We start from the raw sequence: 13,798 nt of genomic DNA, 5'->3' as shown, positions 1-13,798 counted from the left end.
GAAGCTGAACCTTGGTAAGTTGTGAAGGGAGCCAAGGTAAATCATTAACTCTCCCTCGACTACACTCACAGACAAAGCGCTGCTGAAGGTCCCAGGCTTCCTTCTTCTGGTTCTTCCCAGAGGGCGATGCCACTCCACGGCTGGCCACCTGGAGCATCTTATATCCCTTCCTGACTCTTCTATTGCATCCCCACCCCCACGCCCTTGGGTTGGGGTCAGTTGCTTCCTACTCCTCCACAAAACTTGGACTGTATGTAAAAGAACTGAGACCTAGGGGTCCCCATGCTCTTCATTGGGTTTGGTGGAGCACGTAGGAAGAGCTGGAAGCTGTGATTCTCTTTGGAAAAGTAGGAAATTCATATTGTAACTAGTTTGCATGTTTTGTGCTAGTACCCATGCTATACCCTAGGGGGCGACAAGCAGCTGAGTAAAACTTGCCGTGGCTAGTCTCAGAGGAGCGCCAGACTGAGTTAAATCTAGGACAAAAGCACCCCAGAGGTGTTAGGTAACGAGGGCTCCGACCTTCTTCCGCGCCGCCCCCCCCCCGCCCCCCGCTTTGGGCTGTGGGGTTGAGTTATAGGAGTTAAAAGATGAATTTGGACTTGGGATGGGGCTGGACTCTTGAGCAATCCTGGTGCTGGTCTTCCTACCAGTCGTGTAGATGTGAGTGCACCCTCTTCTCCCTCTGTGGGCCTGGAGAAAAGAGGAGTGGACGGCTCCTAACACCCCTTCTCCCATGGTAGAGCAGTGCCTCTCATACCTGTTAGACCCCTTTACAATGTGCCCTCTGTCCTGAAATGAAGTTCATAGATGATATGACCAATCCACACACATCATTTTTATTTTATTTTACATGTCTTCAAGTTTATTTTTAAATATATTTTATTGATTATACCATTACAGTTGTTCTATTCCCCCCTTCATTCCCCTCCACCCTGCACACCCCCTCCTGCACCACTCCCCCCCTTTAGTTTATGACCATGTGTCTCAAGTTCTTTAGATTCTATATTCCCCCACTGTTCTTGCCCCCCCCTATTTTCTACCTATTGTCTATGCTATTTTCTGTACCTTCTCCCCCTTCTCCCCCTTCTCCCCCTTCTCCCCCTTCTCCTCCTCCCACTCCCCTGTTGCTTACCCTCCATGTGTTCTTCATTTCTATGGTTCCACTCCTGATCTAGCTATCCTCTTGGTTTGCTTTTGTTTTAGGTGTGGTTGTTAATAATTGTGAGTTTGCTGTCCTTTCACTGTTCATATTTTTCATCTTCTGTTTCTTATATAAGTCCCTTTAACATTCCATATAATAAGGGCTTGGTGATGATGAACTCCTTGAATTTGACCTTATCTGAGAAGCACTTCATCTGTCCTTCCATTCTAAATGAAAGCTTTGCTGGATAGAGCAATCTTGGCTGTAGGTCTTTGGATTTCATGACTTGGAATACTTCTTTCCAGCCCCTTCTTGCCTGTAAGGTCTCTTTTGAGAAATTCGCTGACAGTCTGATGGGAACTCCTTTGTAGGTGACTGTCCCCTTATCTCTTGCTGCTTCTAGGATTCTCTCCTTCATTTTAATCTTGGCTAATGTAATTATGTGCCTTGGTGAGTTCCTTCTTGGGTCCAACTTCTTTGGGACTCTCAGAGCTTCCTGGATGTCCTGGCAGTCTATTTCCTTTGCCAGACTGGGGAAGTTCTCCTTTATTATTTGTTCAAATAGTTTTTCCATTCGTGGCTATTTCTTTCCCTTTCTGGTACCCCTATAATTCTGATGTTGGAATGTTTAAAGATGTCCTGGAGGTTCCTAAGGCTGTCTTTTTTGAATTCTTGTTTCTTCATTCTTTTCTGGTTGGATGTTTCGTTCTTCCTTCTGGTCCACTCCATTGATTTGAGTCCCAGTTTCCTTTTCATCACTATTGGTTTCCTGTTCATTTCCCTTCATTTCAATTAGTTTAGCCTTCATATGTTCCTCTAATTTGTGACTATAATCAACCAGTTCTGTGAGCATCCTGATCATCAGTAGTTTGAACTGTGCATCTGAGAGGTTCGCTATTTCTTTTTCACTTAGAGTTATTGGCTCTGGGGCTTTGAGTTCTTCTTGAGCCATATTTTGGACTGTTTGTGCCTGTTACGTATAAGGAGCCCTAGGTGTTCACCAGGGCGGGGCAACTCAGTCGCTGGGTTGTGATGCTGTATGTGGGGGCAGGGGTCAAAGGAAAGCAATGGCAGTCCCCTCTGCCGCCTCCCACTGGGGGCCTTGTGGTCTGTCCCACTGCACTTGAAAGTGCGACCATGGTCAGCCCGCTGCCTTGCACACTCACTGGGTTCACCGGCTGGGGCCTGCGCGGTCCGTCTCACTGTTCACTCCTCTGCTGGTTTATCTGCGCACAAATGTGTGACTGCGGTCAGCCTGCCCTGCACCCTCACTGGGTCCACGCTGCTACCCCGGCTGCCTGTGCACCTGGGTCGGGGGAATCTTTCCTGCCTGACCCTGCTCCACTGCTGGCTCCGCCCCTCTTACCAGTCCGGTTGAACCGTTCGTTGTTGTTGGACTTCCGTATAGTTCAATTTTCTGTTCTTTGGTTGTGTCTTTATTTACTAATCCTTTGTTGTATTCAAACTTGGTTGTGGGAGAAGGCACAGTGTTTCCACCTACGCCTCCATCTTGGTGGAAGTCTACACACATGATTTTAAAAATGCAAATAAAGCTAATTATAATAAAAGAGAAAAAATAAGTTACAATAAAACATAGTGTCCCCCAATATATAAATGCTTAGACAAGACTCAGCAGAAGACATAAATGAAACAGACAGATTACTTGCACTTCTGTATAATAAATACACTTGAATGTAAGAGAAATAGAAGACCAGAGCCATTATGTAATTTTTAAAAAACCAGAAGAGTAATAAGGAGTAAATACTATTGTAGACTCAAAATTAATGTTAAGTGAATAGTAGCAGACAAGATGTACTTGCACATAAAAGGGGGAAATAACCTAAATTGAAGTAGGAATAATGAAGCAAGGCAAATTAGAGATGGCCAACTAGAGAGAATGAGGAAGCACAATGTGAGCGCAGAGGAACTGGTTCCTCCGTGTGTGGTTAAGGCAGCTCCCTGTGCTATGGCCTCGTGTGCGGCCAAGGGGACGTGTCACAGACACATGAATCTCCGTCTTAAAACGCCATTATGTGTTGAAGGAAAATTCAGTTTGTAGGGTCTTAAAAGACCTTGGAGCTCATATATTAGTAGACAATGGAGAATAAAGGATGGATTGGAAAGAAAAAATGGTGATATACGTGGTTTAAAGCAATTGCATGTGGGCCCCTGACACAGTGTCAGAAAAAGACAAAAAAAAAGAAATAACAGGCAATTCCCCAGAACATTTTTAATAATATTTTATTTATTTTTAGAGAAGGACAGGGAGGGAGAGAAACATCAATGTGTGGCTGTCCCTCACATGCCCCCCACTGGGGCCCTGGCCCACAACCCCAGCCATGTGCCCTGACTGGGAATCAAACCAGCGACCCTTTGGTTCACAGGCCAACGCTCAATCCACTGAGCTTCACCAGCCAGGGCCAGGGCACGTTTTTTTTAACCACACATAATCCTTACAACATAGGTGTCCATCCCAGGGCTGCAAAAACTTTAAAAGATATAAAAGATGGCACTAAAATGAAATAATTTTTAGAAATAGTGATTAAAGAGATCCAATGAAATCCCCTGTGTTTCAATTGTCTTTGATTTCATGCCTTTTGAGTCTCTCAGATCTCCTCTGTTAAATATTTACATTCGGTCTCTTATTTAGTCAAAAATTATTGCATTGGGACCATTCCCAACCAAATACACAGGGCTGAAATGTTATATTGTGTAGACATAATGTATTGTGCAGTGTATTACTCAATAATTTTGAGACAACTTCCTTTAAGTTACTTCTTTATAATAAGCATCTTCTAACTTACTGAGTTATTCAGGAAACATAAAAACCTTGGAAGCTTTAAAAATGTTTCAGTGCTACTATGAATTGCACACTTACATGGTACCAGGTGAAGCCCACCTGTGCACTATAAAGTTCCGTAGGGCACAAGGTCAGTGATTATTGCGGAAATCTGTCCTGTGCATCGCAGCCGCTAAAAACCAGAGTTTTGCCCCCTTAGCCCTGAGATGACTTGAGCTCCTCCCAAACTTTCCAAAGTCCCCCCAGGGGTTGTGTCACCTTCATTGAAACCACTGGTCAATTAAGAGTTCTGACTCTAAAGTCAGAGTACTCTGGGCTTCATCCTTGAGACCTTGGACATCTTACCTATCCTTTCTGTGCCTCAGTTTCTTGGATAATGATAGTACCTTTCACATGGAGATAAAACAAGGACTAGTGAGTAAATTCATGTAATGGGCTGAGGACCTGGTACCTGGCACATAGACACTTTGTGAGTCATTGTTATTACTCTTCTCGCCACAGCGCCATCATGTGTTGAGGTAAAATTCAGTTTGTAGGATCTTAAAAGGCCTTGAGTAATTGAGATTACTCTTCTCGTATAGTTGTAATAATCACCGGTTATTAACATTATTGTTATCAGTATCCTAGTAACTGCTCTTACAGGAAAGGCTTCTGCTCTCCTTTTGAGCTTCGGTTCTAAACTGCTTCCACAGGTGTACGTAGCAGCTTGGGACGCTCTCTCCCAGCCATGGAGCCTGCGTGGAGCTCTGAACCGAGCTCTCCTGAAATGGGCCCTCCTGGGCTGCTTCTCAGGTGGCAGCCCTGGGTACTGGAGCCAGGCCCAGAGGGGTTTCCACTGCCGACCTCCTACCTCCCGGGGAGGAGCCTCTTCCCAGGGGCAATCCCTGGGGGGAGGATTCTGGCCCAGGGCTGATCCTTAGTCTGTGGCATCCCCTGCCCTGGCCACCATGGGAAAGGCCTGGGGAAGTGTCCCGCGCCCTGAGACTGGAGGAGCAGAAGTGGAGAGGGAAAAGACGTCTCAGAGGGCTAAACAGCAGGAGCCCTGGTGACATCTTTGAGTGAAGGGGGAGGCGTAGAGAAACATGCTCCCTCTTCCCTCATTATGCTCCTGAAGGAGGTCAAGGGACTGCACAGATCACTGCCCCCTCCTCACATTTGTAAGTGAATTCATACTTTCCAAGTGTTTTTCTTCTATTCGCTCATATGAATTTCTTGAGAGCCCTATAATGTGGGATAAATACCCCCATATCACAGATGAGGAAACTGGAACTCAAGGATTTTAGTGACTTGCGCGCATCTTCATGGAGCTAGCAAGGAGCCCGGGAGTTGAGCACCATAGAATCTTCTCTCCACTCAGTCTCAACAACGTGGGGGGCCAGCCCTTCATATTGAAAGGGGTGAGAGGTGAGGCTGGCCCGGTTCCCTGGCAGCGACAGGCCAAAGCTAGGCTGCCTTCCTGACACTAATATGCCATCATTCAAGAATAACTAAATGGCCACACGGTTGCAGAGCACCACTCCTAAAAGGGCATTCTGCTAGCTGCTGTTTTATTGACATTTCCTGAGTGCCACCCCCTTTTACAGCCCAGCCTGTCTCCATCTGAGGGCTGAGCTGGGCCCCAATGTGGAGTGGAAAGGGACCTGTGGGCATCATCCCTGGAGAGCAGCAGCCTTGTCTGCGGGTACAGTGACACCCAGTGGTGCTCTGTGCCCTCTCACCTGCCACCGCCCCTCAGGCTGTGGGCTCTGGCCTCCCTGGGGCTGCAGATACGGACACAATATACCTCCCCAACCAAAAAGGCCTGTCTTCAGCCTGCATCCGGTCCCAACCTTCCCTGATTCACAAAGGACATGGGGGTTTATAGTACTCCCTGGGATCTTACAAAGCCCCCCAAAGAGTCACTTCATTGGCACCTATTCCACTAGCCCCTCAGGGATGAGGACAGGTGTCTGGGGTTCAAAGCCAGCCATTAGAACCAGACCAAGGCAAAATCACAAATTGGAGGAAGCTTGCCCTCCCATCTCCTCTTTCTCAATCTTCTTCTGTTCCTTGAACTATTAGTACCCCCCTCTCTCCCCAGACATCCTGCATGAGTCCAGCTGAGGCCCACCACTGTCCAGGCTTCTTGACTCATTGTTCACAGAAAGAATTCAACTTGAGAAGCTTTAGTTCAGTCTTCTGCACTGTCAATAACTGATAACCACTGACTGATTACCCGCCAAGAGAAATAAACCAAAGGCATTGAGGCCGGATGAAAAGAATTTGGGTGGCCTTTCTGACATCCCCTCCCCAAAATCATAGACCTTCTTGTATCCCAAAGTAGGAATGCAGGGCATTGTGTAGTAATCGAGAAAGGCTGAGAATTATTTTTCTTCTCCTACTGTCCTACCCTCAGCCTCAGAGACCAAATCAAGGAGAAAGTTCAAGGGCATAAAGCATCTGATACTCCCAGTGTACAGGAGAGTGGGACAGGCCTTGATCTGGGGCCACCGGAGCCAAAAAGATGACCGCGGTGTTGGCAGCATGCCATCAAGCCTGGTGTACAGGGAGGTGCACAGAGAACGCTGGATTTGCTGCCTGGGCAGGGGATGCAGCCTGATGCAGAGGGCTGGGCTGGGGGTACACGTGCTTTAAACCCAGCTCTGCTCTTAGGAAGGCCTGGCCCCGGGGCCCTCATAAATTACCACGAACCCTGAGGCCTGCCAAAGGCAGACATGGACACAGAATGTGAGAGACGCACCACTTGTACGAACCATTTTATTTCCTGCACTGGGTTTATACAAACTTGCAATATACAAATGCAGATCTCACGCGGGGTTCTTCAGTCCCTTTTTCTAAAAAGAATGCTGCTGAGAGCAGACCCGATGGCTAGACTGTCAGTCAGGGTGCCCCTCCCTGGGGGGAGGAGACCTGACGGCTAGAAAGATGCTAAAGGGCTGCGACAGCTGTTCATTCCCCTGACAGAGATGCCCTCTATTTAACCTTAACTCTCCTTCTAAGGTCACTTTTATACTAAATAAAGACAAGGAGATCATACATTTCCTTGCATGGTTTGTTGTCTAATACTAGCAAATCAGATTGGCCCCAATATGTGCATAAATAGCTATATGGATATATGTATATTTCATATTTTTCCTTAGTTTTAAGAGCTTCCTGGTTGGGGGCAGTGGCCAGAGGGGAAAGGAACTGGTTTCCTCCTGCTGTTTCAGCCCTGCCCCAAGAACATGCCTCTCACCAAGGCCGAAGGGCAAATGTGCACAGCTCACAACCTCAGAAAATCTTTAAAGTGACAGTAGCAATATTTGATTGCAGCCTCTTGGCTATGGATCAGGGAGGTAATGTGCTAATTGGGAAGGATCTGAATTAGTAACTAGGACTATACCCAGGTGGGTTACTCAGTCCTGGGCCTCCATCTGGGCCCCATTCATTCACTGCAAGATGCTGTAGGCTGGGAACTGGGGCCAGTAAGTGTCAAAAGTTGGGAGGTCAGGCTTCTAGTGCTGGCAGGAGCTCTGTGCTAGGTTCCAAACCCCCAGATTCCAGATCTGGACACAAGATTTCCATCTTTCCTAAATCTGTAAAAGCAAAAGCTGCCCACTTTCACAGTTAATAAGCAGTTTGGAAGGCTGAGCTGGCTCCGTTCAGCACCCAGGGACAGCCGGCTGCAGAAAAGCCCTGGGGTCCGTGGCCAAGGCTGAGCTGCTACATCATACGTGGGACCCGCCTCAGCCCAGAAGCTGACTTTGCAGTCTGGATGCCAGACCGAGGTACCAGGCCCTTAACAACAGGTGGTCCCAGAGAGAAACAGATGCCACAGACGTGACCAGACTAGAGAGAGGGCAAGTGAAATGGAGTGTGAGAAGTCCAAGGAACTTGAACAGTCTGCGCAGAAGGACCGGAATCCCAAACCATGTCCTTTGGCCTTTGCTCCATACCCTGGGTCCATCAAGGAACAGACTGACATTGTCGGTGCTGTTTGGCACAGGCTCCCATGAAGCTGCCCGCCCCTTCCAGCAGTGATCGGGGAGGAGGTTCCAGAGCGCATCTAGCAGTTGGTGCCTGCATGGGCGTGCCTCTGAACACTCATAAACACTTTCCTCTGGCGGAGGCACGTCCGACAACCCTAGAGGGTCATCAAGAGTGGACGGTGTAATCAAATCCTTAGACCAGGACTTCCCAGAGAGTGTCCTTCCCTGGCAAGATGTTCTCTGGGTGAGCTCTGGGGCCGGCCCCGTGCAGACCGGGAGGAAGGATGGGTAGAAGGGGGCTGCTGGGCAGAGGGAAGGTGGAGGGCTGGGCCTAGGGGCAGCCACCCCAGTTTCCTCACATTTGTCACCAAGTCCATTCAGACATTGCACACTTGAAAATAGATTTGCTTTATAATTAAAGCGTAAAATCAATCTGTCTTAAAATAAGTCTTTCTTTCCCCTTCTTTGGATCAAAAGGCATGGGGTACAGCTGCAACATGCTGGGAATGGTATGGAAAGTAAAAAAAAAAAAAAAAAAAAAAAATGAGCCCAGGCAGTTCTAGGAAAGGATCAGACATCCAAACAAATATATATATATATTACATATATATCTATAATATGTATAATTTCCATAAAACATATATTAAGGCATGTAAAGCAACATAAAGGGCCAGCTTTATGAAATAAGAGCTGAGAGAGGTGACAGACATATAGACATTAATCCTTGGTACTTTACATATATTTCTTAAAATATAATTTTTTTAAAAAAGGAGAGATAGACAAATGAAGGGGAAGGCATGGAAGGCCCTGAAAAATCTGTGTCTTGTGGATGGAGAAAGGTGTGGGGAAAGAGGAAGAGGGTTACCTCAGAGCCAACCCCACCTGCCAACCCGGGGCAGAAAGGACAGTTTGGGGTGCTTGAGCTGTGCTAATGATGAGACATGCAGCCCCAAACCTGCTAGAAGTGAGGACAAGTGGAATCCCCCTGGTCTGTAACCCCCCAGAAGCAGGAGACCATCCTAAGTACCTAGAATAGTGCCTGGTATGTAAAAGGTGCTCAGTAAGTGTTTTTTGAATGAACTGTCATCTTTACTTGCATATGAACCAGTAACTGTCCCAGCCCTGAAGGAGTGGAGAAGAATTTGTGGAAGAATTTGTGGAAGGTAAAAGAGTCGTTCTCGGGGCTGCTGGAGGTCAGGCTGGAGTCTCAGGACAGTGGCTCTGGCAAAGAGAAGGCCTGGGGACCAAGGCGGCTCGGTTGCACCCTCTCCCCTTCTTCTCCTCTGGCTACACTCATCTCAAGGTGGGTGACACAGAGAAGAATGCATTTGCTTCTGTCTCTCCCCCACAGGTCTCCCTGGGCAGGTGGATCCCAAAAGAGCCAACCTAGAAGGATCTCTGGAAGAGCCTCAGCTGGTCTTCACCTGGGATGCCTGGGACGTGGGGCCTGGAGCCTGGCCTCCCAGGTTCAGACTGCATTCCCTCTCGCTGAACATGCTCTCGCTGGCCCACAGCACATTCCAGTAAGGTCACAAAACACAGTTAGGAAAGATCCCAAAGCTGACCACACCCTGCATAAGACAGGTCCTTCTCTCTGTTCCCAAGACCAGGAGGGAAGACACATGCTGGGCCCAGACCTACGAAGGGCCATCTACGCCCCAGGCTGTCCTACCAGCCCCCTCACTCCCAACCCAGATCCCCGTGCCAAGTGCTTCAGCTGAAGGCAACCATGCACTCACTGGTGAGGCCTCCTGGGGCCCTGGCATCAGCAGGCCCGCTGACCCTGGGAACGGGGTGGGAAGGGCTGAGCCAACAGCCTGGCACTGTCCCTGGCACCATGCTCAGGCTCACCTCAGGAAACCATTCCCACCCCCACTTGGCACTGTCCCTGGCACCATGCTCAGGCTCACCTCAGGAAACCATTCCCACCCCCACTTCCATCTCTATCCTCTTACTTGCAAATGAGTCCCGCTGCTTCTTTCCCTCCCTTTTCCAGGACCTCTCCCTTCCTCTCTGCTCCCCTCCCAACTTCCTCCAGACCCTGCACAGACCTGCTGCTCTCTTTCCCAGCCTGCACCACCACCTCTGGGGGCCTGGGAGTCTCCCCATCTCTCGGCACCTTGTCTTTGGCTCAAGCAGTGTGGCCAGTCTCCACTGAACTGTGAAGGAGCACCCATAAGCAGAAATGTCAAAGCCTTGGGTATAGCTGGGGCAGTGTGGGGGGGGGCAGATGGGGGAAGAGGACGATGGTAGGTGCTGCCCTTCCTGTCAAGAAGGGCTGGACGAGGCAGAGTGCTCACCTTCTCTTCACCTCTAGTCCTAACCTAAGGTAACCCAGAGCATCTTTCCCACCACGGTGTCTTCTCCATCAGGGAATGTTCTAGTGGGGCCATCACAACCCCAGCCAGAGTCAGGCCCAGGCTCCCTGTGACTGGGGCATCAGACAGGATGCTCCCCACCCCACCATCTTGGACTTTGGCTGAGGACCACCATCCCCGTAGTGAGGGCTTCAGGGCCAGGTGTGGCAGGTGTGTGGACACCGAAGCACCTGCGTTCCTCTTGGCAGCAGCCCTGGCAGCTGGCAGTTTTCCCACGGGTGCCCAGGGGCTGGGGCCGGGGTGGGGCCAAGACCTCAGGAGGGCAGAGGAGGGCTTCAGCAGGTGGCTCTGGGGAGCTTCACAGCGTTGGCGGCAGCCTGGGCTTGCACTGAAGAAGAGATAACTCGGGTAAGAAAGGTGCCTCACAGAGCAGACCTCAGACAATCTTTCCAGCAGAGAGACCACTCTGTCTGTGAAGGCCTTGTGGGAACCCACGCCCTCGACCCTGAGAGAAGGGCAGAAATACCTAGACGTGGACATGCTTCTCCACTTGCCTGATACTGAGTGGCTGTGTGCTAGAGGTAAGGATGGTGCACAGCTTTTGGCTATAGATTCCGATGTTATTTTAATTTACGGTAAGGTCTGGGAGAAACAGCTTCTGGGTGCCCCTGAGGCAGGGCTGCTGTGTATCTCAACAGATGGAAGGCTTGTGGGCTGACAGGAGGACAGCAGGGGGTGTCTGAGGAGTCCCTTCCCAAGAGCGGACAAGGGAGACCTCAGCTCTGTTCCCTGTCTGCTTTCCGGGAAGCAAAGCCTGTTGGCATCGCAGCATCCAAGCCGCAGCCCGCCAGCCGGCCCTAGCGCAGCGCAGCACAGGGACAAGGGGGCTCAAGCAAAGGGCTGGCGAGGAGAGAGCGGCGCGGGCGCTGGGGCCAGGGGGAAGCAATGCTGGAATGAGGCGGTGCAGATGGCTCGGTGGGGCGAGGGCGAGGGCGGGGCTCCCACTCCGGGGGTGGGGGGCGGTGGGGTGAAACACAGTAGAGGAGTGCTTACGTCAGAGCTCAGACCCGCATGGTGTGGCTGCTGTCGGCGCCCCGTGGGGATTCAGACGGTAGGGGGTTGGCTGGTGAAGTCAGGGAAGCAGGGGAGGTGGGAGGGCTTGGGGTGGAGCATTGCACTGGAAACAGAAATGAACAGGGAAGTGAATCAGGGTGGGTGGGGTGAGCAGGTGAAGCCCTCCTCCAGGTGGGCGGGAGGTAGGGCAGGAGGTAAGCGGAAAGGAGAGCTGAGCCTGGGGACCTGCTCGAGCTAAGGCAGGGCCAGCCTTGTTCCAGGTGCCGTGGGGGAGAGCATGGGACCTCGGAGGAGACCTGGCAGATCTGGGCTCTTCTGAGAACCAGTGTGACTGTGGTGGTGGGCAAGGCCTGGCCGCTCTGGGCCTAAGGCTCCCCTGCCTTTGGGATGATAGGGAGGTTTGCACACCTCTCCACTCTTGTATGGATAGAATAGGGGATGGCACCTTATCTACGGTGATATTGCTATGATAATGATTAACAGTACAGTAAAATCACACCAATCCAAATCATCAGGCCCCCATTTGTGACTAGATCCAAGTGAAGTGATCACCCCGTTTGTTACTCAATTCCAGTACAATGGAGCTTTCTGAGAGGCTGAGAGTGAGTTCCGATACCTAGGCTTGAGGGCTCAGCCTGGGCCAGGCTGCAACTCAAGACCCCTTGTTCAACCCCTCCACCCCTGGGCAAATCGTTACAAACCAAAGTGGTGACTTTGAATTAATGAGATTTTACTGTATTACCAGGTTGAGAACAACGAGACGGGAGCTGGACTATCAGGACCAGCTCTGTGCAATCTTGGGCCCTTAGGCACCCTTTGCCCAGCTCTGAGGCAGGAGGGGGACGGAGAAAATGTCCTCACTCGGGAGGAGAGAAGAGCCAGACCTCAGCCAGGGTCACACATGCTTGCGGCAGGAGAGGCGTCCTGGCATCAACTCCCTCCCCACCTTGCCTTGGACCTCCTCACCTTCCCTGCCCTCTGCGTAGGACAAAGGGCCAGCCTGCCGCCCATCCCCTTGCACACACACACAGGTAGCAAAGACTGGGAACTCTCCTACGAGCGGGAGGTTATGTCTGCCCACGCACAACAGAGGCGTCGTGCATGGGACCCAGCAAAGCTGTATCTTTACCAGATACGTGTGTGTTTCTGCACTTCCACAGGGACCCAACACACCTACAAGTTCACGTACAGACCCATCACAAATGCTTCTGAAACACACACTGCTGTGCATGCCTGCATCACGGCGGTTAGTCCTCTGGCAACCTCAGCTTCTCAAACAGTCAAAAACTGAAACGCTAGGGCAGGGCTAGCTCCAGGGGGCCAGGTAGAAGGTACGATGTACACGTGGTGAAGCTCTTACACTTCACTCATGGGAGAGCTCCTTGGAGTCAGCCACCCGTGTTTATACACAGTTCTAGTAGGTGTTGACGGGCGGGGTTTCTAACCCATGGGAGAAGTAAAACAAGAACATTCTAAGAGAGAGGAAGCAAGAGGCCCACTGACATCCATAAGAAGGTACAACTGAAGAGAGAAAATCTTTTGTAAAAAGTAAACATAATAATTTTAAATGTGCAACAGTTTGGGAATATTTAATTAGCCATGAGTGGATCTGAACCAATTACCGCCCCTAACGGCATCCCTTCAACAGAGGTATGCAAAATAAGGGTATATACGATGATACTACAGAAGCAAGAGCAAGGAAGATTAATTATGTTGAGCGTACCCTACTTAAGAAGGCAGAGAAGTCCTAAGTATATATTATTAGAAATACATCCATTGAAATCATTAAAATTCATATATGTGTGAAGTATGTACTGGACAGATGTGAAGTTATAATTGTGTGTTCACAAGTACACATCTGCACGCACAAGTAACCAGTCACATGTACTCACATTCACGAGACTGTGCTCTCCCTCAGACTGCACACACAGGCAGGGGCTCGTGAATATCGAGATGTGTGCACACTGCACAACACACGCACATACCTGCTACCGTCCCCACACTGCGGACAGGGCCAGTCACACGTGCACACATGTGTTCACAGACTCTGCCTCCACCTTTGGACTATGCCCCCACATACAAGTGTCCATGCTCCAATGGCTCACCAAATACCACTTGTGCCCCCCAGTAACGGGTCTCCACACAGCACCCATAGACATTTTGCACACACGCACACAGACACACACACCCCCCTGTATTTGTACGCAAACATTCCTTCCCCCAGGCACCATACACTTGAATACACACAAAAACACGTGTATCTACAGACACTGCACATGACCTCAGGCTACACATACAAACTGAGTGCTGCCACATCTTCCCATACACCACGCAACTGGGTCTGCTCACATCGCATGTTCCTGCCACATGCTGCAACACTCATCACGGACCACACCATCCATGCCACCCACGCACACTCAGGTGCTAACTCTGCACCCTGGTCTGCTGCACTGTCCTCACGACCGCACCCAGCACCCGGTGTGCACAGGCCCCA

General features: G+C 50.1%; 1 protein-coding gene across 8 annotated transcripts in view; it reads right to left on the bottom strand.

The window, feature by feature from the left end:
* Window positions 1-6,683: 6,683 nt before the first annotated feature.
* Window positions 6,684-13,798, bottom strand: part of PLEKHA6 (pleckstrin homology domain containing A6) — a 138,973-nt gene continuing 131,858 nt past the window's right edge. For all 8 annotated transcript variants that reach the window (XM_037067175.1, XM_037067178.1, XM_037067179.1 and 5 more), the window contains 3 exons: window positions 11,284-11,407; window positions 9,823-10,618; window positions 6,684-9,763 (listed from right to left, as the gene is read on the bottom strand). In XM_037067175.1, the coding sequence (XP_036923070.1) occupies window positions 11,292-11,407 (116 nt within the window). In that variant the 3' untranslated portion in view covers window positions 6,684-9,763; window positions 9,823-10,618; window positions 11,284-11,291. The remainder of the gene's footprint in view (window positions 9,764-9,822; window positions 10,619-11,283; window positions 11,408-13,798) is intronic.

Source organism: Sturnira hondurensis, unplaced genomic scaffold, assembly GCF_014824575.4.
Source record: "Sturnira hondurensis isolate 20B ecotype Veracruz unplaced genomic scaffold, ASM1482457v3 Scaffold0017082, whole genome shotgun sequence".
In the NCBI taxonomy this organism is placed as follows: domain Eukaryota; kingdom Metazoa; phylum Chordata; class Mammalia; order Chiroptera; family Phyllostomidae; genus Sturnira; species Sturnira hondurensis.
The sequence above is the reverse complement of the archived record's forward strand: the minus strand, read 5'-3'. Positions and strand labels throughout refer to the sequence as shown.